Source organism: Onychostruthus taczanowskii, unplaced genomic scaffold, assembly GCF_017590055.1.
Source record: "Onychostruthus taczanowskii isolate IOZ18803 unplaced genomic scaffold, ASM1759005v1 scaffold5, whole genome shotgun sequence".
In the NCBI taxonomy this organism is placed as follows: Eukaryota; Metazoa; Chordata; class Aves; order Passeriformes; family Passeridae; genus Onychostruthus; species Onychostruthus taczanowskii.
The window spans coordinates 9,646,476-9,673,361 of record NW_024502568.1 but is presented as its reverse complement, the minus strand read 5'-3'; the positions used below and the strand labels follow the sequence as shown (position 1 = coordinate 9,673,361).

The following is a 26,886-nucleotide window of genomic DNA, read 5'->3' as shown; positions in this document are numbered from 1 at the left end:
TGGAGAAAGACATGCTCCTCCACCTCCCTCTGCATCACACAGCTGTCAAAATCTCTGCATTTCCTGGGAACCTTCCGGGCATAAAACTGAATATTGTTGAGAGAGCTCTCCTAATTATGTTATGATTTTGAAAAATCAAATTAATTACTTCATGGTTTTCAAAAGGGATGGAGGAAGGGGAAATCAGGCAGCCTCCAATCCTTTGGTGAAATATGGGGGATCTGGCTGAAAGATTTGGACTTCCTGCAGAACAGATGTCTCCTGGGCCGCAGCATGGAGTGGTAACTGACAGTCCTAGCTGTATCTCCCAGTGGCTGATCAGTCTGTTCACACTGTGCAGATGTTAAGTGCAAATCACATTGTTCAGTGACTGCAGGGGTTGGCCTTCATACACTTTGAGTTACATGGACACGTGAGAGAGCATCCACTTCCAGGATTCAAAGCCACAGCACTGCAGACACAGCTGTGAACAGGACACTTCTGAAAACTTAGGAGTCCCACCCTCATCTCAGAGAGCAGGACTGCTCTCATCTCACACTGAGTCTCTGTTATCTTCCTTTTCACTGCCATCCTTCAGCCTGTCCAGGCCTTGTTTCTTCCTCTTCTCTGACTGTCTTCTGGATTGGAAACTCTTTGGAACAAGTATACAGTTGTCAAATGCACAGACATTGAAACAGGTTCCCGTGCCTGCACTCGAAATTCCTAAATCAAGCAGATCCCAAATAATTATACTAAAGCAACACTATGATTCTGAATCTGAAGTGATATATCTGGTACTAATTTTATTTACAGCATAACTTCTGGGCCTTTGGGTCCTATTTGTTGCACATATTGAGGTTTCCTGCTTTGAACTATAGAGCTAGAAGACAGAAGCTTCATTTAAATGAATATAACAATTTCTAAGAAAGAGAGACTACCTGTAATCTCATGACTTCCAAAACTAGAAAAAGCAATGTGAAAAACTTTTGAATGCTTTTGATGCTCACAGTAATAAAAATTATGCCATTTTGGAAGGTTCCTCCTCCAGAATAAACTCACAGTTGCTCGGTAACATAACTGCTCATCCTTTCACAACCCCTTTGATCTTCAGAGGCATCAATGAGACAGGGCTGCTTCAACTCAGCAGAAAAAGATCAGATGCAATAACCTGGGCTTCACAATGAGAAGGTGATGAGAGCAGCATAGGCAGCCATCTGCCCAGCAGAGGAATGGAATCAGTCAATGCCTGGCATTTTCTCTCACCCCTTCATCTTCATACAGATCTAACACTGACCTCAGCGCCCGTCCGCCACTTTCTCTTCCCAGCTCCCCTTTGTCAATCCTTGCAAGAAATTTGGACAGTTATTAAGAGATGTCAAATAGCAACAGATGCTCTGGAGCAGATTTGCCCCTGAATTTATATATTGAGGATCTCCTATTATCGATATTGGACATTAGTCAGAAAGTATTTTAATGCCTGGTGAATACAATTAAATGTATTTTAGTGTAGCAGAGAAGACAGTGTTACCAGCAGAACCCCTTTTAGGCTGACCTGTGCTAAACCCAACAGCCACCACAGGCCACAAATGCTCTACATCATGTTCTCCTTCTGACTTGAAAACACAGCCCAGGTGCCACTGGCATGGCCACATGTAGGCAAAGATCATTTGCCACCAGCTTTTCAAGGTGCTGCCAAGCATGCAGGTATTGCAATTTCCTACCCTGGCCATAAGATATGGCTACAATCCTGCATTTGACTATCAGGGAACATGCAAAGAAAGCTGTAAACATCAACATACAACCCAGGCTGGTTAATTATAAAGCCCAGTCTAATAAAAACTCCATCTTTGTTAAAAGGTGGTTAAAAATAGACCTGCTCTTTAAATAGCCAGTGGTGTCCTGTGCCCTGGTTCTCACTAATACCATTGTAATTATCCTTCTAGGGATACACAGCGTGCTCAAAGCCAAGTCAGTGCAGAGTCCTCCTGCATGTTGCCAACATGCCTGCAAAGCAGCTGTGCCATTCATAGAAACCTGCCTCCTTGCAGAGGAGGCACTAACCTGCTTTGCTGCAATCTACGGATTTCCAGCTTTATTGCTAGAATTAGGTCACTGGCAAAGATTGCCAAGATTTTCCAAACTCTCCAGCTATTCTTGATTATTCTGTTCAGAGGTTTCCTGGCTAAGCACAATGCCTTGGAAATGAAGAGGTATTTTGGACTCCTGCAAGGCTTCTGCAGTCAAACACTGAGAAGCAGAGATGCTCTCACTCCATAATCCTTAATGGCCTCTAAAACTGCCAGGCAATGGGAAAGTTCTCCAGCTCAGATCTACTGCCACCAGATCATTCCAACCTCTCCAGAAGAAATCAAAGGTGGTGCCCACCAGAAAACAGATTATTTAGCAAGGATCTTGGAGACCCATGCCTGCTCTTGAGCCTGGCAGAACCTGAGGCAGCAGACAGCTCAACCCAGCAGGCAGCTGGAGAGTAGCCAGGGACTGGTCTCCTGCCTACAGCAGAAAAGCTCCCCCTGGTCCACAGGGTGTCATGGCAGTAGAAGCACACACAGTACCTCAAAGCCCCTGTTTCTTTGCAATGCTACTGAAAGAGACTTTGGACTTTGATGCCTTCCAAATCCAAGGCAGGTTTCAAACTTGTACTTTTCATTAGCCAGATGAAAGAAGCAAGCATTTGCTTCATGAGACAGACATTTGTACATCACTGAAAGAGTAAAGGATGCTATTAACTTGTTATTGGGGAAAACATATTTCCTGTTTTTAAAATAATGAGTGGGAAATTTGTCAATATCAAAAATAAATTCTTATCTGGTACCAGAAGTTCTCTTTGTCATTAACATAATTTTTAAAATTACACAGGTAAGTTATAGGCACTAAGAATTTTTCCATCACATGCATCTATTTTCTGAAGCTTACCTCATGGAAGAAAATTCCTAATGAAAGTATATTCTAAGAATGTGACCATTTGACATACTTGTTTACACAAAATCTTTTATGCCAGAAGGAAAGCATGTGCTCTTCATCTAAAATCTCTTCACACTGTCAAAAATATTTAAGGAGTCATCAAATATCTACTGTACCTTTCAGGTATAGAGGGCATACATCTGGAACAAGGGAAGCAGTGCATGTAATTTCACCTTGTAAAATTATTTTAAATTTAACCTCAAACTTCCCAAGGAAAATGAATTACCAGCCAAGGTCATTCTTTGATGTATGTTTGGAAAAAAAGCATAGGAAGGAGAACTTAAGACATTCTAGCAGTACTTTTCATACTGGATATAAGGAAATATATATTTTTTTACACAGAAAACACAGCAATACTGTATTTCAAGAGGCTAGGAGTTGGCTAACATTAAGCATTAAGTGACAAATGGTTTTAACTCAAGTTACCTATACTTGTTACTTAGGAGGGGAGCAGAACATAGCTCCCAGCACACTGACAGCAGGTGAGCCATGCCCTAAACTCACATAGACAGGTACCAGGGAAAATAAGAGTTCTTGAAAGAAGGCAGCAGAGAGTGTGAAAACACACCTTGCCTCTGCTTAGCTGGTGTGATGTGCTAATACAAACTCTTTCTCAATACAGTTCATCCAAAGAGGAGCCAAGTTTATTGCCTAGAAAATTAAAACAATATAAACTTCAAGAGGAAAGAACAATACAGACCCCCTGCCTTGCCCTTTCCCTTTAACTGGGCACCTTCCTCATATTTTCTTTCTCTCCTGCAGTAGTGTGTGAAGGCCAAGAGATGCAAGATGGCTCAAACCTCAAACAAGGAAAAAGCATGGAGCTGGCTGCTTGGAAACAACTTCCCTGGACTGGAAGCAAGAAAAGAAATATATCTCTAAGACATTCAAATTGCTCCATTTGCCTCAGCTCAACAACACAACTTCCAGTGCTTTCAATAAGGCTCAAAAATCATTATATTAAGCACAGGAAGCTCTACCTAGTGAACTCTGATCATCTGGAGAAGACCATTATGACCCCTGTCTGGGTCTTCAATGCCACAAATGGATACAAATTTGATTCTCCAAACCAAGAACAGCTGTAGTTGAGTAAACTAACATTTGTAGGAGGATTAGCTGCCTTATGCTTGCTGACCCTGTATTTTCCCAGCAGGAAAAGGGTTAGGACCCCACCTGGAACAAACCAGACCCTGAAAGGTTCATGGCTTGTTTTGGAAAGAAAAATTATTTTAAAAGACAAAGAAAAAGAGAGAGGAGCTGGAACACCTACTCCTCTAGTTTGGTGGAAACTTGTTTCCACTTGCTCTGCTATCAGAGCAGTATTAAGAAAATAATGACCTTACAGAAATACCTGCAGGAGCATCACTTTATAATCATTTAAATACCTCTGGTGCTGCGTTGCCCTGAGTACCACCACAACTACAGGGACGAGTACAAGCATTAGCAAGATTAATCATATTTTTCACTTTAAGTAACAGAACAATTAAAAAAAGAAAAAGCTCCTTTGAAATGAAAAAATAAAAAATCCTTTAAGAACCTCATGCAGTTTTCTTTCCCTGGATGATTGAGGGAAAGCACAAGCCAGTGCTGTCTGCACAGACCTGGGAGCCAGCCTGGAAGGCTTATGGGAGTCCCCTGCTTGTGTACCACAGCTTTGCACTCTGACAGCTGCTGAACACTTCCAGTGTGCCCAACACACAGCACAAACTCCTTCCCATTCTGCTCTTTCCCCACCACGTGTACTCTTTGCAAAGATCACCACAACACACAACTCAAAGAAACTCCAAGAGACACTCATGACTCTGCAGAGCCTCCACGTGTTTGAAGGACATGACACTAGATATAAGATTTTACTTCTCCTCTCCTTTTGCAATCCCTTCACTGAAATGTATCCCCATATGTGCTTTTTCCAGTGAATACCAAGCTGCTTTTCCAAGCCAAGAAAAGTTTAAAAGAAGTCACACCATGGAGAACAGGCTCTGCACATTTCCTAAGAGGGTCATATTACATAGAACATCCATGGGAGATGAAGTGTTCCCATCCAGTTTCCCACTTTTTTTGGCATCAACGTTGCTCTTTGGGTTAGGTGAAGTGGGAAACGCATGCATCAGAAAAAGATCCATGTTTTTTGTTCCCTACATTTGCCTGTCTCAGCCACAACTCCTCAGCATACTTTGAGGGTCTAACAGAGTGATTCTTGCTAGAAAAGTTTACTGCCATATTCAGCATTTGAGATTCTTCACACTCACAGAGGCACTCCACTTTGCACAGCTTTTTTTCTTCCCTTGAACAATGCTGAAATAATTTTCTTCTTAGTGAGACGTTAGACAAAACTTTCTAGCAATAACCACAGTTAATCAGGTCAATAGGCTGCACTCTTTCCCTATGCAATCCTGCTGTCAAATGCTTATACAGCCATGCTAGATTGGCACCTGCCAGAAAAGATTTAGATGGAGCTTATCCTGCCTTGGGATGAGGGCACCAAATGAGTGCTGCAAGGCCCCTCTCAGCCCCATCCCGGACAGCTTCAGAGAAGTTCAGAAACCACAGAAACCTGAAGAACACAGTTTCTTGCTCTCCTTTAGATACAGGGCCTGAGTCAGCTGCAGGAGCAGCATGCTCTGAGGTTTGACCTGGGTGACAGAGTAGAAGATCTGCTCCAGAGTGGCAGTTGCAGCCGGCAAAGGGTATTAATGCCATGTGTGTAGGAGCAAGCAGGCAAAGTAAAAGGGAGGATCTTGAGGCATCTGAAAGGCACTGTTTCCATTAGCAGAATGAGACAGCTCCCTGCAGTGCACGTTGGCAAGTAAAGACCAGGAGCAAAGCAAACAACGGGAGGGATTGCAGGGAAGAGGAACCCCCCATCCAAACTGCTGAAACCGGCTGCACCCCAGCAAGCTTCACAGTTACACAGCTGCAAACTTGGAAAAGGGCAGAGAGCTCTGAAGAGCGCCAGGATGCACTCTATGAGAAACACTGGAAACAAACACAGATCAAAGGGAAACACCAAGCTGTATACACAGCTGGGGCTGTCTTCCCCTGTTAAAAAGAGAAGGGCACGTAGCTTTTAACTGCAAGCTCTTTGTGAGTGCTTGCACGTAACCGTGCATCTGGGCAAAGGCGCGCACTCGCCCCACGCTCGGGCTCCTGGCATTAGCGGGGTGTAGCGAATGAATGGTGTTTTCCAAGCTCTATGGAGGATTCCCACACAGCTGGGCAAAACCTGACTGGGCAACCCACAACTCAACCCACCCCAGGGAACAAGGCCAAACAGGTGGAAATAAAAGACATAGGAGATAAAAAACAACCTCTGATTTGGCCTCTGATTTCTACAATAAACCTGCTGCACTGCTCCTCCTTTTCGAATGACTCATTTGAACAATTTCATTGAGTTTCCAGAAGGAGCAGAACAATTCCCATCTAAGGGCTGGGCTTTGACCATGTGGAATTAGAATTCATTACTCAACTCTTCACCAAGTTATGTCTTTAAGTAGTACTGTAAAGCCTCTCCTGACAGGAAAATGTGGTGGACACATTGCCCAGAACTTCCTGGGAGAGCCAAAGCAATCACTCCTGCATGACCCAGCTCTGAGAGAAAGAGATTACATACACTGCAGTAGCACACAGAAATACTGGTAGCTTCCTGTTGTTGGGTCCTGGAACACTCTTGGCTGACCAGGGTCTTCTTTAAAGCTAGTGACAGTAACAGTGGGCTCCTCAGGGCTGATCTCACCTCTGAACCTTCCTGTTCTGTTCCTTTTCTTTCCTGGGATGCTCACAGGGAGGTCTTCCTGTACACAAATAAGCAGCAAAATCAAACCCGGCGTCAACTACCTTTCCACATATCCCTCCTGATGGTGGTATGGCTTTGCCAGTCTTCACCCATGTGGAAGGGTCCTTGCTCTTTTACTACAAACACATCCACAAGAAGAGCAGTGTCTATCAAATGCCCTCCTTTTGTTTTTGCATTATTCACTGTCCTAGACAGTAAGGAACCCTTGGCACTGCTCCCCAAATGACTCGGCATAACTACAGCACTGTAGAGACAACCAGAGAGGAGCAACAACTGCCCAAGCGAAGGAGCAAGTATTCACCCGAGAGCCATTAAGAGCTGTGCTTCTAAATGATTCAGATGCTTTTAGATATTCCACCCTGGCTCAGCACCCAGACAAGTCAGAGATAGCAGGCTGCACTTGACTTTGCAAGCATGACTAAATTTTGTGCAGCTGTTTACTACCTACCATGATAAAAACCACACCCTTACCATAGGAACTGCAATCAGTCTGGACCATGTGTGAACCTGCTGATACCATGCACAGTCTGCTTCTATAAAAGTAACACTGCATTTCAAACTCATGTCCTGTTTCCACTGGTGGCTTCATGAATAAGCTTTTCTGTACCAAACCTCCTTTCCCTCAGCCCCTCATGTGCAGAAACCCTTGTACAGACAGTTACAAGACCATTCTGTAACTGCTACATCCCCTTTCTTGCCTTACCTCTTGTGAGCTGAACATGCTCATTTGCAAAACCTACCATTCATAGCAATCTGTTCTTCGTCCTGAGCCTTATAAGTACTGAACTCCCAGGCAAACAAAAAAAAAAAAAAGGAGAAAAAGGCATCCATGCTTTGCAAGAGCTTTTCATTTTCCCCCTAAATAAGTCATGTTGCTTTATAAATGTACTCTCAAAGGTAAATAATTAACAGGCAAGAGGGACAGAAAATCTTATTACATGGCTAATGGGAAGTGATGCTCAGGCAGCAGTGTACCCATAAAGTGTAGCTTCAAAAGACAGCCCCTAGGCCTTCTTAATGGAACACTGGGCTAAAAACCTGACTCATGCAGGGATTCCTCTGCATTCCTCCAGACTCAGACAAATCCAAAATCTTTATCTGAGATTCAGCCTGCATCTAACAGACTTAGGTCTGTTTCACCTCTAAAAAGCAGGATACTCCAATTTTGTTCAGGTACTGCAAGGAGCACTGGGAAGAGATGATCTGTATTTCCACACAAATTCAAACTCCCAAGGACACAAGGAACACTGGTAGATTACACCATCTACTGCTATGTTCTGCCATGCCCCGATGTAGTCCTGTCTGTGTTATCCACTTGTTTCATGTGAGGTGAATTCCTGACTCTTGGTTCTGCATTGCTTGTTTAATTGTTTCATGGTCTTCCCATACACTGTTTGGGAGGAAACCTCTGAGGTCTGTTTGCCCACAGTTATGCAAACTACTCAGGGTGACCAGTACCGCTTGCAGCCAGACAAGAACCACAGCAATTGCAAGATGAAGCTCTCCTCTCCTTTCCCAGACAAGGTTGTGAACACCTGTCACACACTTGCATTTACCATCACAGCAACCAAAACTAGGAGTTAGACCATACTGCTGCCTCCCAAAGCAGCAAATGTGCCTACACTTGGTGTCCCTCTTCTCTTTATGGAAGAAGATGTCAAGCAGCATCTCCTGGCCCTGGCCAACACCGAGAGGACAGAAGGACACTGAGAGGGACACAAGGAGTGAGCACACAATTTTGAAGGAAGGTGAGATAGGGGAAACTTGTGTGAAGGAGAGAAAAGGCAAGCAACCAGCCAGAGATGTGGCTCAATGAAGCAAAGGACTGGGCCACATACAGAAAAGAGAACAAGAGTATGTTTCCTTCATTTCCTACCCCACTTCCTTTGCTTATTACAAGTCCGCATGGGCTACATTATTACATGTACCAGATGCAGATCAACATATACAACTCCAACTTCTGCCCCAAGAGTACAAGGTCCTGAAATTTGTTGTTAACAGGTGATCTGTCTGAAAATTATGTTCCTATTACCTCATCCTTCCTACAGCAAAAATTCCCAACTGGCTTTTAGCGAGCAATGCTTTCAGGCCCATGAGCAATGTTAGTCACTTGAATAAGAAAAGTTGTTGCATCAGGACTGCTGGCTCTCAGCACCTCAAAGAGCACCCTGGAAGAAAAAAAAAAATAGCAAGACTGCAAAGTCTCCAGAGATCCATTTAGGAGAGAGATGATAAGTACAGAGCCATGACATGACTGAAAATGGAGCCAGGAAAGCTGAATGCTTGACTTTCTACTTGGGACCAGAGGTCCAGGCTCACTGATTAGAGAGAGCATTTGCCCAGTCTTTGTAATTTTTTGAGGACAGCCATAAATATACAGAACTGGAGAGGGTTCAGCCTGAAACAAAACTATGGCAATGCACCCAAGTAGAAATATGAGGATGCAAGTTTGGGAAGAGATTCAGGAACCACAGCTGGCAATGACACACTCCAAATCAGACCGGTGACCTCTGATTTGGTGCAGAGACCAGACTGCAGAGAATGTTTCTGTCTCAGGTCTCCCTTCTGGGAGGCAGGACAATGAAAGGATTCTCAGCATCAGACCATTATGACAAGGCCAAGCAGATTGTGCTGACAGTTCTTTCTACACCATGGGAGAAAAACACATCAGAAAGTGCCCCAAACTCATCTTAGTTAAGAAGGGCTTTGTGATAAATATCTGTTTCTGAAAAATGGCTTATAACAGTGATTTTATTGTGCAACATTGTTGAAACAAAAACATTTTTCTTTGTGACAGTTTATCCAAAATAGTAGTATTGTTCTTTTTCCTCTTCTTTCTTCAACAGCTATTGGATTCCTAAGGGACGTGCAGAGATCTGGGAGCAGAAAGGATGATAGGCATGCATACATTCTTCACTGCATCACTTTGAATAAAAAAATAAATCGTATTGAAACTAGAAATTCCTATATGAGCAGTACTAAAGGACTTGAAATGAAATGTGGATCATTTTGTTTCCTTCAAATCTTGGCATGGAGACTAACTGTCCCTTTGCAGCAGCTGTACTCAGAGTTCAGAATGTTCAGCAACCCAGCCAATGTGAAACAAAGCCTTTGAAGACTTTCAGTTGTAACTGAATCAAAATGCTGCTTCTGCCCAAGAAGGCACTTTGCACGAGCAAATGTGGTAGTCAGCCTTCCTCAGTGTTACACCAGTGACTGGAGAGTTCTCAGAGCAATGCAAAGAAATAGCAAAAGGCAGACTGACACTAAATAATGCTAGCTGAGCCTTGATGTACCCAGAAAGAACAGCTCTGACAGCCTTACTCCAAAACCACCAGCTTCACCCTCTCCAGGTTAAGCAAAAACAGCAACAGCACTGTAATAAGTTATCCAGATCTCCTAAAACAGAGAAACACGCTGCAGCTCTGTTAAAAATTGTTAGTCCCAGCTGAAAACAGAGGCATCTGTCATCCAAACAACAGAGCTGAAGACAGCTAACTACCTCCAGCTCTTGTTCCACACTGGCCTTGGAGACAGGAGAGTTTAGCTCCAGTTCCCACGAGGAGCAAGTTGGATCAGTGCATGCTCTGACCTTTGGATGTGTCAAAGAAAGATGCATGCTCAGCTGTGCTGGATACGGTTTGACTGCTGCAAGGAACATCACAGGTTCCAAGTTTTATTAATGAGGAAAACAATATGTACTGTCAACGTTTGCTACATGAAGTTAGCATGAAAACAAAGCCCACTCCAGAGAACAAATGAAATTTACTGGATTAGTTTCTTGTTCCAGCTCTCCTGATAAATAGCACTGAACTCAACACCACATTGATTAGTTGGTTCAAGACAAACACTGATCAGACTGCCTTGGCAAGTATATATAGCACTACAAAAGCACAATCATCCTTGTCTATTCAGAGTAGCAAGGATTCACCATACTTTCATTCCCTTTCCTTCTATCTTTCCCAGCCTAGACAGCTTGTCTGCACTATTTAAAAGCCCTACCTTAAAAGCTTTTCCTAAGACACACTCAAAGCCCTTATTCTAAAGGAACAGAACCAAATGGTGCAAATGCTGCAGAGCTTCAGAAGGCCCCCATGTTTCAGTGCAAGCCGACCCAGGTCATTGTTCTCTCCTAAGCTTTCTGTAGGGGCTTTTTTTTATCTTATCCACTACCTCAGATAGGCAACCGAGCACAACAGTCAGCTCTGGGTGAGAAACCGCCTTGGAGAACTGCTCTGCAATAAACAGTCTCTCACGTCAAAAAAAGAATGGGTGAGGAGCCACAAGATGGGGAATTCTGGTAAGAGTCAGGCTACAAACCACAGTACTTGATTCTTGTTACGTGTTTGTCTGCTTTGCTTGCGATCATGTCAAAAGATATCAGAGAGAAAGGATGCTACACCACTTCACTCTCTGCTTTTACACAAAACAAACTTTTAGCAAGTTGGTTTAGAAGTTTGTCTCCTTTAGACTTTTTCCTTTTTCTTTCTAAATGAAGTACTTTTGCAAAGCCACAAATTCTGCAAGATCTTCAGAAAATTCTATCTTCAGTGATCCTGAGGCCTCTTTACCTCCTTGATCTTTTGTTTGAACTGAATTGTTGTTACCCTAAGAAAAATATGCTCTCATAACTCATTCTTTACCCAATTACTCAGCTTTGTTTTCCTTCTTTCTGCTGCATTACAAAGCAATCATCATCAAAACCTAATAGACCAATTTATGATCTACAGAAAAATGCTGGTGGTTTTTTTTGGTTGGAAAAAATTTTGGGGGTTTTTTTTTGGTGTGTTTTTTTTTTTTTTTTTTTTTTTTTTTAATCTGATCAACAGCATTACAAAACTCTTTCTTGTTCTGTCAGGAGATGTAACTTTTCTGACAGACATCACTGCTGTATTGGTCTACCAGAACTGCCACTTCACAGAGCAGCAGGATGTCACCTCAGAGCTGTGTGTCTTCCCTTAATACCACACTGACCACATCCTCCTAACACTGGCATGTGTCTAAAATGTTCACAGACAACAGCTAGCACCACTATCTGTGTAACACACAACATTTACCTTTAACCCGAATTTCAGTCATTACCCTTTTTGAGAAAATATTACACTTGCAAACTTCATCTTTCAGTCACACACTTTATCGTGTTTTCTTTCAGAAAACAATGAAGAGTGTTGCTTACACATCAGGTTTTTTGGTAGGCGTGTTAAAGGACTAAAAAATATCATTTTAGTTACATATTGCAGCAGATGAGAAGAATGCTGGTTTCTTGTTTAAATGCAAGCTATGACTCATCCTGAGCATAGATAAACTGAAACACATACCCATTAAATAAAATTTTCAGTGTGAGGATTAATGACAGATAATAAGTATAAATTAACTTTAATCTTTTACAACAAACGAAGTCCCTTATATAAATGTCACTGCAATCTTTTCAAAGAAAAAAACCCAAATCAAAGCCAGAAGAGGACTAATTTAAATATTACAGCTAATGTTTGGTACCAAACCAAACAGCTCCTTAGCAGAACCAGTGGAGTGTTCAGGAGCGAAGTATTTTCAAGCAGTAGACCTTAAAAATTTGTTTTAATATTTTAAAATACATTTTTAGGGGGTTTTCTATATTAAAGGGATACACATTAAAATATCATCAGCTCTGCAATACTGAGTCCAAGTTAAATCACATATTCAAAAAGGAGAAGAGCATTTTGTTTTACTAATATTCTCTTGCCACTGCTTGAAACAAACTCTGTGTAATTGCTGAATGGGTTAAACCAAAATTTAACTGAATATAAGAAGACTGCTGTTCACAGACAAGAAGGGAAAAAAACAAAGTCAGAGACCTAATAGTGGACAATTTTGAAAATTACAGTGTGTGTCAATAATAGAGACAACAGTGAGATCTAGAAGGAATAATCTCAAATAATAGGGAAAATGAGCACCTGTCAGCCACAAAGCCATTAGTATCAGGGCTTTTATATTTGCAACAGTTAAGTCTGGAGACACTGACAAACTTAACAACACAGCAAATAAAACATGGAGCTGGGGAACACAGGAAGCAATCCCCCTCACTCAGAAAACACTGCTGTGGAGTTTGAAAATAAATGCTTCCAGTATGCAACTCGCTGCCCAACTCACTGGGAATGAACGCTGCAAACACAGCAAAGGCACCACAGCATCCAGCTGGGTTTGCAGATGTGAGCAGCTGATCAAGCCACAGCATCTGCATCAAGGGATAGACAATCCCAAACCAGGAACATCAGACTCCTGACCAAAGTTCCCAGATACAGGAGTCTGCCTGTACAGAGCACCCAATGTGATCAAATGTGTGCCCTTCCCAGAAGGATGAAAACCAAAGGCTTGTAAAACCATGTCTGAGACAGACCTGGAATACAGTGCCCGGAATGGGAAGCCCTGGAGGAAAGACCTTGCTGAGAAGGCTGATGGTTAGGAATCTTCAGCCTGGAGCAGGTGGGGACTAAGGAGAATAACAGACAAAAGGAGAGGAAGAGAGAGATATTACACCAGCTGAAAATGTAAGGACAAACTCTGCAGCAATCAAACACCTTGTCAATATTCAGGAAAAGGAGGCATAAGGGGAAGCTCAAGTAGTAATACTCCTCTCACGAGTCAATCTTCTTGACATGCTAGTCAATAGTTAATCCTTATGGTATCCCCACCTCGGATAATATAACTGTCCTCAGTTAAAGATAGGGAATCAAGGCAGAAACTTGAGCCTCAACTCCCACAGACAACTGGTACCCAGCACATCCCAACTCCATCAGTGGATAGAGTCCTTAGCTGGACAGTAAGTATGTAACTCTGGCTGCTAAGAATTTGAAGTTTTGCTGCCTGCCCTCAGGCTAGAAGAAGATGATCACATATCCATGCAAATGGCCAGTGTGATAGGACCAAGCTGGTCCAGAGAAAGATGGAAACAGCTCTGCTCTAAAGCTGTACTGAGTAAAAGCAGCATTTGCAGTAACAATTAGATATGCAAACAAGTACATTGAAGATTAGTGACAATTTACTGTTGTCATGGAGAAAAAAAAGCACCTTCAGTTCTGGATCAGACCCAAGGACTGCATTTTCTTTCCCCCACGGGTAAATAGAACCAGAGAGAGTTGGAAAACCCAGGAGCCAACACTCCTCAACACAGCTCTGCCTGGGACTGGAAAGGCTGAAGCTCAGGGAGCAACACTACCCAAATAAAAAACCTTCCCTATATCAACCCAGAGAGATAAGACCATGGCAACTCTGTAGATACTCAAAAATACCAGGAGGGAGAAGCAGAGGCTGGAAGAAAGCACCCATACCATGCAAAGGCCAAGCTGCTTCCCAGCATTGTTGCTTCTAGGGGGAGGCAGATGTGGGGGAAACTGAGGGCAACACAATTCATGAGGTACTCAGCTCCAATTCCCTTGAAGCCACATGGGAAGATCTTGTCTGAATGAAAATACACACTTGGCTCAAAGCCTCTGTGTGTCTTTGGCCATCCTCACAGTCCTCCCATCCCTCGTTAAATGATGGCTGCTAAGAGAGAAGAGGAGGCAATCAACCTATTTAGACTCAGTTTTCCTTCCCACCCTGGGGGTTTCTTCATAGGAGCAGCTGGCCAAAGCACCGCCTTTGTTACAGCAGCCACAAAAAACACAGACACCCACCCTCAGCCCCCCTAAAATCCCACAGAAGAGCCGAGATAAGTTTATAATGGAAGCCCTGACACAACCTTAACTATAGCATCCTGAATGGAAGGCGATAATCTGATCTGTGTGTGAACTAGCTCCCCTTGTCTCAATGGTATTTATCTTACTTTAACTCCTGTTACAAAAGGGTTGAGTCATATAGAAGAGCCAGCCAAGTAACAAAACTGCACGGCTTGCTAAAACATCAGATTCAAGGATAAACAGGCACAATCCTAGAACAGGTTAGAAGAGTCTCCACAGGAGCACAGGTAGCCAGAGCTCCAAGCCTCTGGACAATGGTATTTTCTTCTGTGCTACAGAGACTATCACAGCCCAGTGCAGGGTGGGGGGAGAGGGTGCAGAGCACAGGGCTCTGCCCTTTGGTTCATGGTAACACATAGTACCCAGCGCCCAAGAAACCTGATCCCGTAGCAACCTCATGTATGGAAAGTGCCCCAATCAGATTTCACTGTGTCAGGAGAAGAACAGTATTTACTCTGCATACAGATTAGTCACAAAACTGGGTCACTTCTTGCCTTTTCAGAGAGAGAGCAAAAAAACCAACCAAAAACAAAGCTTCTTTTTCAGATCTTTTTGTGTCTTCCCCCTAACTTTTAAAACTCCATGATGCAGTGTGGTCACTCATAGCTGTCTAAGCTCATCAAACAGCACCTGCATGAGTAAGGTCAAAGCTCATTACACTCACCAGGCCTACATTTTTTAGAATTCAGCTCATTAGCTACTTACCGGTTCTTTTCTAGTTCGTTGTGCGTAGACCTGGAAAATAAAAAAAAATTTGGATTAGCCACCTTTGACCTCTGAGCATCAAAGTTCAACTGCTGCAAGCTGTACACATCCCCATTCCCCACTGGCACATCACACTGCAAAGCCAACCAACTACACACATTATAATCTCTAATTTCATCCTCCTTACTGACAAGATGTTCCTTCCCTCCAGTGCAAACGCTGGTACCTTTAATGCTAAAGAAAATGTTCCCTAGAGACTTAAATGCACACAACATCCCAAAGAGAGGCAATGATTAGAACAAGGGACCAGACTCCTGGCACTGCCACCAACTCTGTACAAGGCTGCAGTTGTTTCTTTGTGCATTAGTTTCTTCATTCACACCATAAAAATATCGGTATCATCTTCTAACGCAGGAGCTCATGGAGAATTAATTTGTGCATCAAATACATGGGAACCTTCCTTCCTGCAGAACTGGCCCTGTAAGGACAGCCTCTGGAGCCCTTCAGCCATCACATGCCAGATTTAGCCAATTTAGCAGAAGCAGACATGGCCAGCATTTGGGCACAAAATGGGACAGCCAGTACTGCTGTGTTTGCAAACATCTTTGGCACTGCGTAGCACATTTAGGATGCCTGGAAACCCCTTGGGGATGGGAACAGCACTGCCACAACAGCAGCATGCAGTGAAGTGACCCATAAAGTGACACTGTGACACTTGACAAAGGAGGGGGCTTTGTCTTTATACCTGCCCACCATGCCAAGCACACTGCCAGTATTTCTTAATTTAGAGCTTTGCAGCTTGAAAATGAAACCAACCAGAAACAAAAGGGAAACAGGCAAGCTCATTCTCCTTGCCTCTGTGATGATAGAATGAGTGGCAAAAAAAGCTTAAATCCATTCAGGATTTCTAATCTAACCCAGGTAAGGTTGTTGAGGATTATTTAAAAGGATAGCCATTTGTCCAACATTTCTCTTTAACAGAAGGTCACCTTAAATTAAGAGTAAAAAGAACCCAAGAGCTTAATAAAAAGGATCTATTTTCTCTAATTTGGCATCACATTTCTTCCGGAGCTCTGAGAAGATTATCCTCTATCCCCCATCTGGAGAATCCCACAGAGAATTCTACAATTAGGGAACTGAATGGAGAATGTGCTCCAAGGGAAACCCTGTCATAATTAAATGCTCCTCCAAAAAAAGGAAGGAGGAGCGCCTAACAGGTGTTAGAACTGCATTAAAAATGCTGAATAAACTGTGGATGTCTGCAAAAAACCAGGTAAATTAGCCTTAGCTGACCATGGCTGAGAGCAGAGGAAAAACAAAATGTTAGCATATACCTGTGCAAGCCACCCTGCTTAGCAGGACGTGGGATACCCTAAAGGCTAGGCACACTGTAGTCAAACTCTTCATGTTGTGAAAACTCCTGAATTCCCTCCCTAAAGTAGTGGATGCCTTCATTCTGGTTCCCAGGAATCAGAAACATGAACACAGTATTTAGTCCAGAATATCTCCCAAATCAAATCCCCCCCCCACAACACACCTCCCTAAACCAGCAAAATCCATTTGTCCAAGCAACTTGAACCCAAATGAACCCATCAGGACCAAGCTGAGGCCCTTTAGAACCACTGCCCATACATAGTTTGAAACATGCTTATTGTTCTTTTTTACTGTATGTTCCTGCAGGAGACTGGCACTCTTCTTGGCTATGACATTAGCAGTTATAAGGCCAAAGATATGCAATGGCTTGAATTCCTGTATTATATCGAGCCAATTACCAAGGCCAGCACTGAAAGAACAAAGTTTGGCCCACTGCTGTGAACAAAATTAAAACAGCAGGTTCTCCTTACTCCTCTCACACAGGAGACTCTTTATTACCTATCTGCCTTCTGATGAACAAGACAACTGAGAGAGGTCACAGGCTTTTCACTAAGTCAGGAAATATTTGCTGTGACTTTTAAACACGTCTGTGGCAAGGAAAAAAAAGCAACCCCCCCAACACCTTCCCACTGCAGCTGAATGCAAACGAAAGAATCTCAGCAGTATTGAATCAATCCTACAGGGAGGCTTCTTCTCTTACCTGCCTGTGTTTTGCTTGGTATCACTGGGGACCATCTGGAAAAGTTTTCATTTTTTATTTCACCCGAATTCAGGAAAAAAGTCCAGCACTGCTCCCCACTATCACCATTCACTAACTCAAATTTTCTGTGACAGTTTCCTTTTGCTTGCACAACACATAAAGGGAAAAAAATCCTCTCTCTTATGTTCATTACTCATTTCATTTTCTACAGCTCCTAATCTAAAGATTAGTTTTTACCCCTCATCTTTGGGCTGCACGTGTTACTAAGATTTATTTGGAGTTAAACAAGGACAGTGCTGTTAGTGAAGTGGAAGAAAGTGGAGGAGCCTCTACTGATACAACTCAGAAAAATAGGTGTCTTAAATAGGTACAGAAACAAATGTAACTGGATCTGTTTAACTGGGCTGGTTTTATCTCTTAACTGAGAACTTAGAGACTGTCAGCAGACTGAAATCAAGGCCTCATCCTGGTGCACCATCAGCAGCTTTTTGATGGGTACAGGATGAACACCACAGCTGAAAACTATTGCCAACACTCAGGGAACACTCTGGGTGTAGGGCAGCAAGTAACCAGTGTGCTCAGTGTGACACTGCTGGACTACTGCTGACAGTCAGCCACAGCCTGTGCCACCCAGGGAACAAGGACACTGCTGCTGAGCATGGAGCACAAACCAGGGGAACTCACATCCCTGCTGTCAGGTGGACAGGGCAAGCAGAACCTGCAAAGCTGAAACCAGAGCCAGGTGGGTATGGACACATTCAGAGGGGAAAACAAAAGACCAAGCACATATACTGGCACAGCTCAAAACGTCAGCTGCAATTTAAAAGTAGCTCCAGCACAAACCATCTGCAGGGTCCTCATTTAAAAGTCAGGTTTCTATAGCAGTCATTTTTTAGCAGTCAATTTAAAACACCCAAACTGATAACTACTCCTAAAAACTGAAGAAATGTTATTAGGGAGGAGGATCCTGCTCACTTCATTTTGAAAACAGCTTGGAAAAAGATCAAGAATGAGTTTCAGAAGCTTAAGATAAAGGAGCCAAGCAAACAACAACAAAAATAGCAGAGCAGTCCCTGTCTATGCAACAAAAAGTTGAAAGAGGACAAACTCAAGTTATCCCAATTTACCCCAGATACCTGAAACTGCATACAGAACAGGAAGGGATATACAGAATAGGAAGGGATATTCTGCACACAGAATACAGAGGGCAAGAAAGAGGGAAGCAGAAATTGTCAGTCATTCCAATTTAAGGTCAAATGCAACAACCTTTTTGTACCAGTTACAGCGATGTTGCCTGCAACCTTGCTATCCAACACAGTAACAAGGCATTGTTGAAACATTAAGCTGCACTGAAGTCCCCTAGTAAATGAGAATCTGCAAGTAATTTGCCACTTTACCCCATTTTTCTTTATTTAAATAAAATTTCTTCTACCATGGCAGAGGCAGCCCAACTTTGCCCAAGCACAGGTAAAGCAACACAACTAACTGCAGCAGAAAGGAACAAGCTCTAAAGAGCATTGAATTAATTTGTCATTGGGGTTTTTACTGTAATTAAAATCACAAAGCTGCCACATGACATTAAACACAGCTGACCTTTCTGGCTTACACATTTATGATTGATAAATGGGCCAATACATGCATTTGCAGAACATCTGCATTTGGTTTGGGTTCTCAGTGAGGTAACTATTTTCTACTGAGGAGAACACAGTCCTAGAGAGCCCTTGTCCCACACAATACACAGATGGCATTTAGACCCAACGACCCCCTCATCTCTCTTGAAACTGGTCATCTTCCTGCCTGTATCTGGCATCAGCTCCTTGCTCCAGAGGGGTCCAGGACTCCACGAGCTCCATCTGCACCACAACAGATATACTGCTGTCTCAGAGGGTGCTGCTGGCCATAAGTGACCTCTTCCACTATGTCCTTAATGCCTACAAAAACGCAGTGCTCCTCCTTCTAATTCACCCACCCCACTCAGCTTCACCAAGAGTTTAATAATGAAAGAAACATCCCACCAGCTTTTGAAAATTAGGGTACAGTTACATGAATCATGTTTAGCAAAACAAGAACGTTCATCTGCAGACCAGGCCAACTGCCTTCTGTCTTACTTCACTCTGGTTCAGTTACTTCTCCTGCTTATGCATCATCACACCATATACAAACTCATTCTTCACTTTACAGACCCTTCCCACCTTCTGGCTCAGGTGACACCCATTCACTGGGCCACTAAATTTCCCTGCAGGAAATGCCTTCTTCCATTCCCCAAGCCAAGAATAACCAACCCTTCTGAAATCAGTGAACTACATTACTGCTCTCTTTTATGCAAGTTCTTCCTCAAAAAAGACAAAATGAAATCATGGAAAAGAAGGGTGGTCAACAGATTTTTTTATACTTTAAATCCACCTGTGTCCACAAAACAGAACTTATTGGCTGAAGAACCCCAGTGTTTTGTCAGGGTTCCAAGTGGATCAACAACATAGTAGCCTATGAAGCCAGGGCAGAAGTCACCTGGGAAACCCACAAAGAACCTTCATCCCCACCAGCACATGAGGTTTCCAGCCCAATGGCAAGACAAATGAAGGCTGCACAGAATTAACTCTTCTTGCCCAGATACAGACGCTCAAGGGCTCTTTCTGAGGGAGTTGTGAACTCTCCTCACTTCTGAGAGGCCCAGAAGTTTGGCCCTCAGAGAGCTGCAGGGGAGCCTTGGCAACACAGCAACTTAGGATACTCAACACTGCCATGAGCTCCTACAGTGAGGAGGAGCAAAATGCAGCTGAACAGAAGATGGCACAGCCGGAGCAGGAGTCCTTCTGCTGCCATCCTTATGCCCTTTGCAAGTAGCAGCCTCAAGTCTAACAAGAATATCCCCTCAGTCTTGCATATCAGCAAATCTAACAAAACATTTCCTTCCAAGCAGTACCAGAAACAAAAATTATCTTAAGCCATTACTACCTCATGATCCCCTACACTGTCTGGCCTTGAGGTCTGGAGTAAATTCTTCCCCACGAGGAGTTGAGGTGAGGGGATGGAACAGACTGTTTCACCTTCTCACTGACGTCAGTGGCGATGCACCAGATTAACCTGGCCCCAAACTCTGGCTAGTTTTTCTGTCGCTCTTAGACGGACACAGTATCAGATTCCTCCTAAGGCTCTGATCAAAGCTGTTTTCCCAGGATCAAGCCAGACCCTTTCCAAAGTTCACATTCTCCGTCTCCAACAGAGAAGGGAACGCAGCCGTACTGGCATCTGTTCAGGTTTGTTCATCTTTGGAAAAGGAGAAATGGCCCCACAGTCTGTTTTCAGCCCAAAGAGCAGAAGAGAGCTCTTCCACGTGGTTCACAACTGTAGAAAGTCCCCTACCCCTGGGTTTCTACACAGTATTGGGAAAGCCTCCTGCAAGACCCAGTCAAAACAACTTTTAAAAGTATACTGCATACTTGTCTTCAAGAAGTAAATATATTCAAAGTCACCTACAGTATTTACACAGCCTCTCTCAATTTGGTACCTGCTCCCTATAACCATTATTTCTGTTTGCAACTTTCTAAATTAAGTCTTCCAAATACTTTTTATGCAGGGGGACAACACCAATGCACAGAAATTATAAATAATTTTCCCAAGGTCACAAAAGAAACCTGTGGCAGAGGAGGGTACTTACTTTACGTTCCCTGAACCCCAGGATAAGGTAACTGTTCTCAGGCATCCCAGAGACAGCTAACATGAACACTCATGCCATCTGACTCTTGGGTCAAATACCCCCAAAAACCCCACATAACCATTGTGAAGTGTAATTGGGAAAGTGAGAAAAAAGCCCACAACCAACAACAGCCCAAACCTAAACCAGCCTTGATGTCTTGCCCACTGTCTGCCAAGTGGGCTAACCTGACTCTAAAACGCCACTGTACAAAGTGCCAGAGAACAATCTAAAATGGGAGCCAATAACAAAGCAGTATTAATTTACTGATAAAACTCAACCAACAGACATATCAGACATAACCCTCATCTGGGGAAGCAACACTGTTCTGATGGTGCATGTTCTGCTTTTTCAGCACACAGGAGAAAACAGCAGGAAGACAGCTCCTCCTTGCTGAGCACCACGAGTTTATCCCAGTTCCAAAGCTGAGCTCCCCCAAACCAGACTAACATCCTAATAAGCAGCACAAGGTGGCACTCTGCAGGGAAAGGTTTTCCAAGCCCAGTGACAAAACAGCAGAAATGTTTGTGTTCAGTGCTGCAGTCTGGGGCCAGCAAAGAAGTCCCCAGCTGGTTTCCCTCCCCACTGTGCAGGCTGGGAACAAGTGTGCTGGTGTGGGCTTTTTCCTGCACCACCTGAGACCCTACACGCTCATCCCAGCCCCAAATGCTAGAGGAAAACTGTCCTCATGCAGGGCCCTGTACGGCCAAGAGGAACTGGGTTTGCTGAACAAGCAGCTATTCAATATTTTGTTTTCTCTTCATTGTTCAACGCGTGGCCTCAAGCCAAGCCCTGCTCTGAATACAGAACTGGCGCTTTCCTTACAGGCTCTTTGACAGGCTCACCGAGAGCAGTGGCTGGGCACTTCACAAGCACATTTATTGTCATGCATCCTCACTTTCCAAACTGAAAGCTAAGGAACAAGGAAAACAGAACTGCATCTTCATGTCCCTCTGAGCACTTCCATGAAGACCCTCAAGGACCTTGTTTTCTGGGCCACTTTGAATGTTCTAAGCACAAGCCCTGCTGGTGCCACCTCTGGCTGTGCACCACCAGCACTTCCACAATCCAGATCCCAGGTTTGTATCCTGGAAAAGGTCAGTGTGAGAAATAGACAGTTTGGGGTCTCCCATAACAAGATGGCCTGAAAGAGGCTTGCTGACTGGACACCAGGCAGCTGACAGCAGCCCAGAGTGAAGCAAGTTCTCCAAAGTGGTATTCATTGCTCCATTTGTCTGCCTTCTAACTCCTGCCACAAGTGAGCAAAAGTCCTACATTAACCACTTCCTTCTCTTCCCAGGCCACAGTTAACCACGTCAAAAGGGGCTGGTACACACAGATCAGAGCAAAGGCTGATGTATGTTCACTTGGTGAATTACCTTAGCCATTTCAGTAGAAAAACCCTAGTCCATCCACCTTGGGACATGCAGCAGATGACATCTTCTATAACAATTTAGAACAGACAATTCAGGTAGATTCTCACATGTCAGAAAGAATATTTTTGCCTTCACCAAGGCAAGACTCCTGTCTGTGATCCACGATGCAAGGGGGTTTGAGCTTTTTGTAAACAGATTCTTGCCCTTTTATTTTAATATATTGACAAAACTGTGTATTTCATGACCTGCTGAAGAAAAATGTCACCATGCACTTCCAAGCTCTCCCATGAACAAGGAAGAGCATGACAAAGAATGAGGACAGAAAAATACAAACACTTCTCTATGTGGTCCCTGTCCTGCTGACTTCCAGCAGGATATGAGAGTTTCACTACGTGGTCAGGAACTTGTTCCCTTCCAAGGCCACATCAGAACCAGTATCCCAGTTGCTGGTACCTGCATTGCAGTGGTTCACAAAAAAAGAATAAATGCACAGGAGGCAATTTTCAAATCTACCTAGAAAACTTAGGAGCTTAAGTCTCATCTTCTTTAAAACAGTTACAAGCTCTAAAACATCTATAGTGCTTCTAGAAAACAGGATTAGAAAAGTGTGTGCATTACCCCAATGTACAGATGGTGGGAACCATACAATGTGCAGATGGTAGGACCCATGTAGGTCATCTGACGTGCCCAGATCGTGCAGCCTTTCGGCAGCAGACTCAGGAAATGATCCAAGGGCCCAGCATGCCAGGCCCTTGCCCTGTAACGTGCTTCTTCCCACACATAACATTACCCTTTTGAGGAAGATGGTCATTTCCAGAAATAGCCCAGGCAGTGCCCTCTGCAGTGCAGCAGTCTGTTTGGGGAACATGTACTTCTCTGCAAACATGCGTCTTCTGCCCTCAAGAAATTGCCTTCAGATGCACTGGGGAAAGTGAGGCTTTTTGAGTAAACACCACCTGACTGAACTGCACTTTGTTTGAAAAGAAACTGATGGCATTTGTATGGCTGTGGGCCAGACCAGACTTCCTTCACTTCTATTTAGGCTTGTTAGTTCTCTCTCATGTTACAACCATACTGCTGCAATACTGTGCCTGGAGATGAAGGCAGGGGGAAATATACTTTAAATCGGGAAAATACATAGGCAATACTGTTAGCTGCATGCTGTACTAGGGAAACTGAGGCACAAAGACTCCACAGGCTGTAAGAAAATCAGGAAGAGAAGCCAGATGTCCTTATATCTGGGACTGTACTCTGTCAACAGGGACACACTCATCCAGCATTTGGGAGATCCATGGAAAAGAAAGGCTGAGAAAAATGGAAGAGTTTAGATTTCTTCTGTTCTTACAGTTCTGGCTCACAAGCAGCCCCAACCATGAAGGCTGCAAGGTGGCTACCTCCCACAGCACCCAGATGGCCAGGCTGCTTGTAAAGCAGTTCATGAACTGCTGCACTTTGTAGCCTCACTGTTAAAGGCAAACCAGAAGCAGTGCCATCTTACCTTACCATACCTATTTGCTGCTTTAGTGCTGCCCAGGCACCTGGGCAATGACCCCTGGATTAGCAGCCCCAACAGCAATCTCAGTGTCATCTGCCCTTTCTCACAACTTCTCCCTTCTTGATGGTGTAACAGATGGTAGGAGATAAATGAGAAGCTTTCAGAAAATAATCGACTATTTTATGGAGAGGAGCTTTAATCAAAACTGAGGCAAAAGAATTGCTCTCAGTTCACATGCCTGCTTCTCACAGAGCAAGCAGCAAAGCATAAACAAGTAATTAAGATAATACTGGAAATCATCTAAGGCTACTTCAAACTGGATTCATAAAGCAACAGAACTGAAGTGAAATCACTTTCAAATCAGTGAATGAAAGGACTGAAAGTACAGTAGGGAACACAGAAAAGAGAGATGGGAATATATCCAGCAAGATGGAAAAAGCAGGCCTGTTCTCTCTGAGCTGATCAACAAGGCAGTGTCTCATAGAGAAGAGATCCAGGCAAAGGCCAGCCAAGTGCACAGCCCCAGAGACCACAGCCTCTGATCAAGAGAGCCCAAAATAAGTCAACAAAAACAAATCCTATCTTTGTTGGTTCAAAGAAGGTGGGGAGTAAGAGCCAACACTCTCAGGAGGAGAACAAATAGCAGCCAGTCTTTGAATTTGGGCAGAAGTTTGTCAGGAGGGATCAGGAGATGATGAACAGCAGGAACTCCAACAAGCAAGACAATTAACTCAGCAGCAGGACATTGACCAGTCTGTTTGGGTCAGAAATAGAAATGGATTTGAAACCTCCATCAAGAGCAAGAAAGGAAAAAGTCAGTCTTACCTACAAACAGGAGAACAGATGGAAACAACACTACAGGTGACAACCAATTCACTGCCGAGCACAGCACCAGGTCAGGTTAAACAAAAGCATGAAGGATAAATCCCTGCATGTGCTGTGGATGAAGCATTACACAGAGAAGATATTAAAAGCGTACAAATGTGCTGAGATGGGAAGAAAACCAAAACAACTGACAAGGAAGGAATATGACTTAAACCAGAGAATTGCCCTGTACAGTGAATACAATGGAAAGAGAAAACAAGAGAATTGCGGGAACAGCTGAGACCAGGTTTGGCCCAAATATCCTCCCCACCATCCCAGGACACTAAATTTCTCTAGGGGCTGGGTCTAACAAGCTTCACATAAGAACCAGAAAGTGAAGTTTCCTGTCATCACACCAGCACTGTGATCAGTGATGCAAATCAGCCCACGGCAGCTGCAGCACAGCTCTAACTAGGCAGTGCTGCAACACCAACAGCATGAGCCCTGACTGACTCCCACTGCTGAACAACAGCACACTCTTGTAGAGGATTTCCCCAAATCTGGAAGGACAAAGGGATCATGAGCCTTCAGCCACACACAGAGACACTTCACAGCAGAAAGATGCCGCAGCAGAGAATTATAGCTCAGTTGCAGATAACATCAACAACTGGGCCTACTTCTGGTTTACACAAAGGCCTCTTTGCACAACTTGGATAGTCTAAAAGGAACACAAATTACATTTTACAACTACAGAAAGTACAAAATATAAATTGAGCCTAGAATTGTGGGTTTCTGCATAGACTCCCTGCCACCCAGCTATCCCTATACACAGCTATATTGCTAACACACAAAGGAAAACAGGAACTGCAGCTCTGCAGGATCTTCTTCCTTGGAGGCTTATAAAATAAACAGGGTGACAAAGAGGAACACAGTAGGTTCCCCTATGGAAATTGCTACATCAGCTCTTACCCTTTTGGAGGCCTCATTCCTCACCAGGGAGTGGGGTTTATGCTTCTCATGCCATTTGCTGGGTTCACCCCACTTTCTGTGTTTTCCTGGTAACCTGCCAGCTGCACTGCAAAGCCAAGCACCACTGAGAAGACAGTGAGAAAACCTCACCTACATGGGGTACTTTTTTGTTTTCCAAATCACATCAGGATCTCACATAATGTAGTGCTGGCAGGTTCAGCAACGCTGGGAGCTGCTTATCCACACTTGCAGATTGCACTGGGGCAAATGGGCAGAGGGGATGTGCTGAGGCTGAACAGTTCAGTACAGTCCTACCTGCCAGCCTTCTCTGAGCACCTGTATGCAGGTACAAACCTACAAAGACAGTGGGATTTGAATATGGGGTGATTTGCCTCTTGTGCATGGACCACCAATCCAGCTTCCCATTTATACTGTCATTAAGCTTTCAAGCTTTCTCAAAAAGAAGTCATGCACATACCTCGCTATACTCAATACTGCTGGCCAGTCTCCCTCAGTATCTCTAAGAGAAAAGCAATCCTTAACAGCCCAGCTTTGTTCAGCTTCCCTTTCTTGAAAAATTAATCAGCATATTCAGGTATACCCTCTATTGAGAGGCAAGATCCTGTCTCCAAGTACGTCCAGACAAAGTTTCAACAGCAAGATGAAGATTCCAGATACTAATCACACTGCTTGTACATGATCAAAATGAAGCGTAACTCAAAACATGGCACAGCAGATCTCACACATTCTCTGTTTTACACGTGTGGATTTGTACTCTATGAAGCAAAGCCAGGTCCTGAGCCATGAATAGAGCTTCACTACAAGGCACCACAAGGCTTGAGGCAGAAAGCAGCCTCTATCACCCCCATATTACACAAGGGCCAGATTCTAACCCACCTACACACAGCGAGTCAAAACTCAACTCCCACTAGCTGTGGAGTGAGGTGTGATTAAAAAAAAAAAAAAAAAAACATAAAACTCACAAGCAAATAAACAAAGTATCATCCAGAAACAAGTAACAACTATAAAGCCTAGGAAGCAGGAAAGCTGCGGACAGAAAGTCTCAGACACCAGGTCTCTGGGACATGAAGATAGGGGTAAGGGCTTTGTGCAGAAAAATAGATCAACAAGAGCTGACACAGCTATTTACTCTTTCAGGAATTCCTTACACAAGACAGGCAAACCACTCAGCCACCTGCACAGCCTCTCTCTCCCAGTAAAATCATAATTACAGCACTGTCCTAACTCCAGAGGCTCCAGGAAGGACTGAAAATTGCCAGGTACTCAGTCAGCAGCA

At 43.7% G+C, this 26,886-nt stretch overlaps 1 protein-coding gene across 2 annotated transcripts in view; it reads right to left on the bottom strand.

The window, feature by feature from the left end:
- Nucleotides 1-26,886, bottom strand: part of MXI1 (MAX interactor 1, dimerization protein) — a 54,838-nt gene that overhangs the window by 12,177 nt on the left and 15,775 nt on the right. For both annotated transcript variants that reach the window (XM_041415594.1, XM_041415595.1), the window contains exon 3: nucleotides 15,178-15,207. In XM_041415594.1, the coding sequence (XP_041271528.1) occupies nucleotides 15,178-15,207 (30 nt within the window). The remainder of the gene's footprint in view (nucleotides 1-15,177; nucleotides 15,208-26,886) is intronic.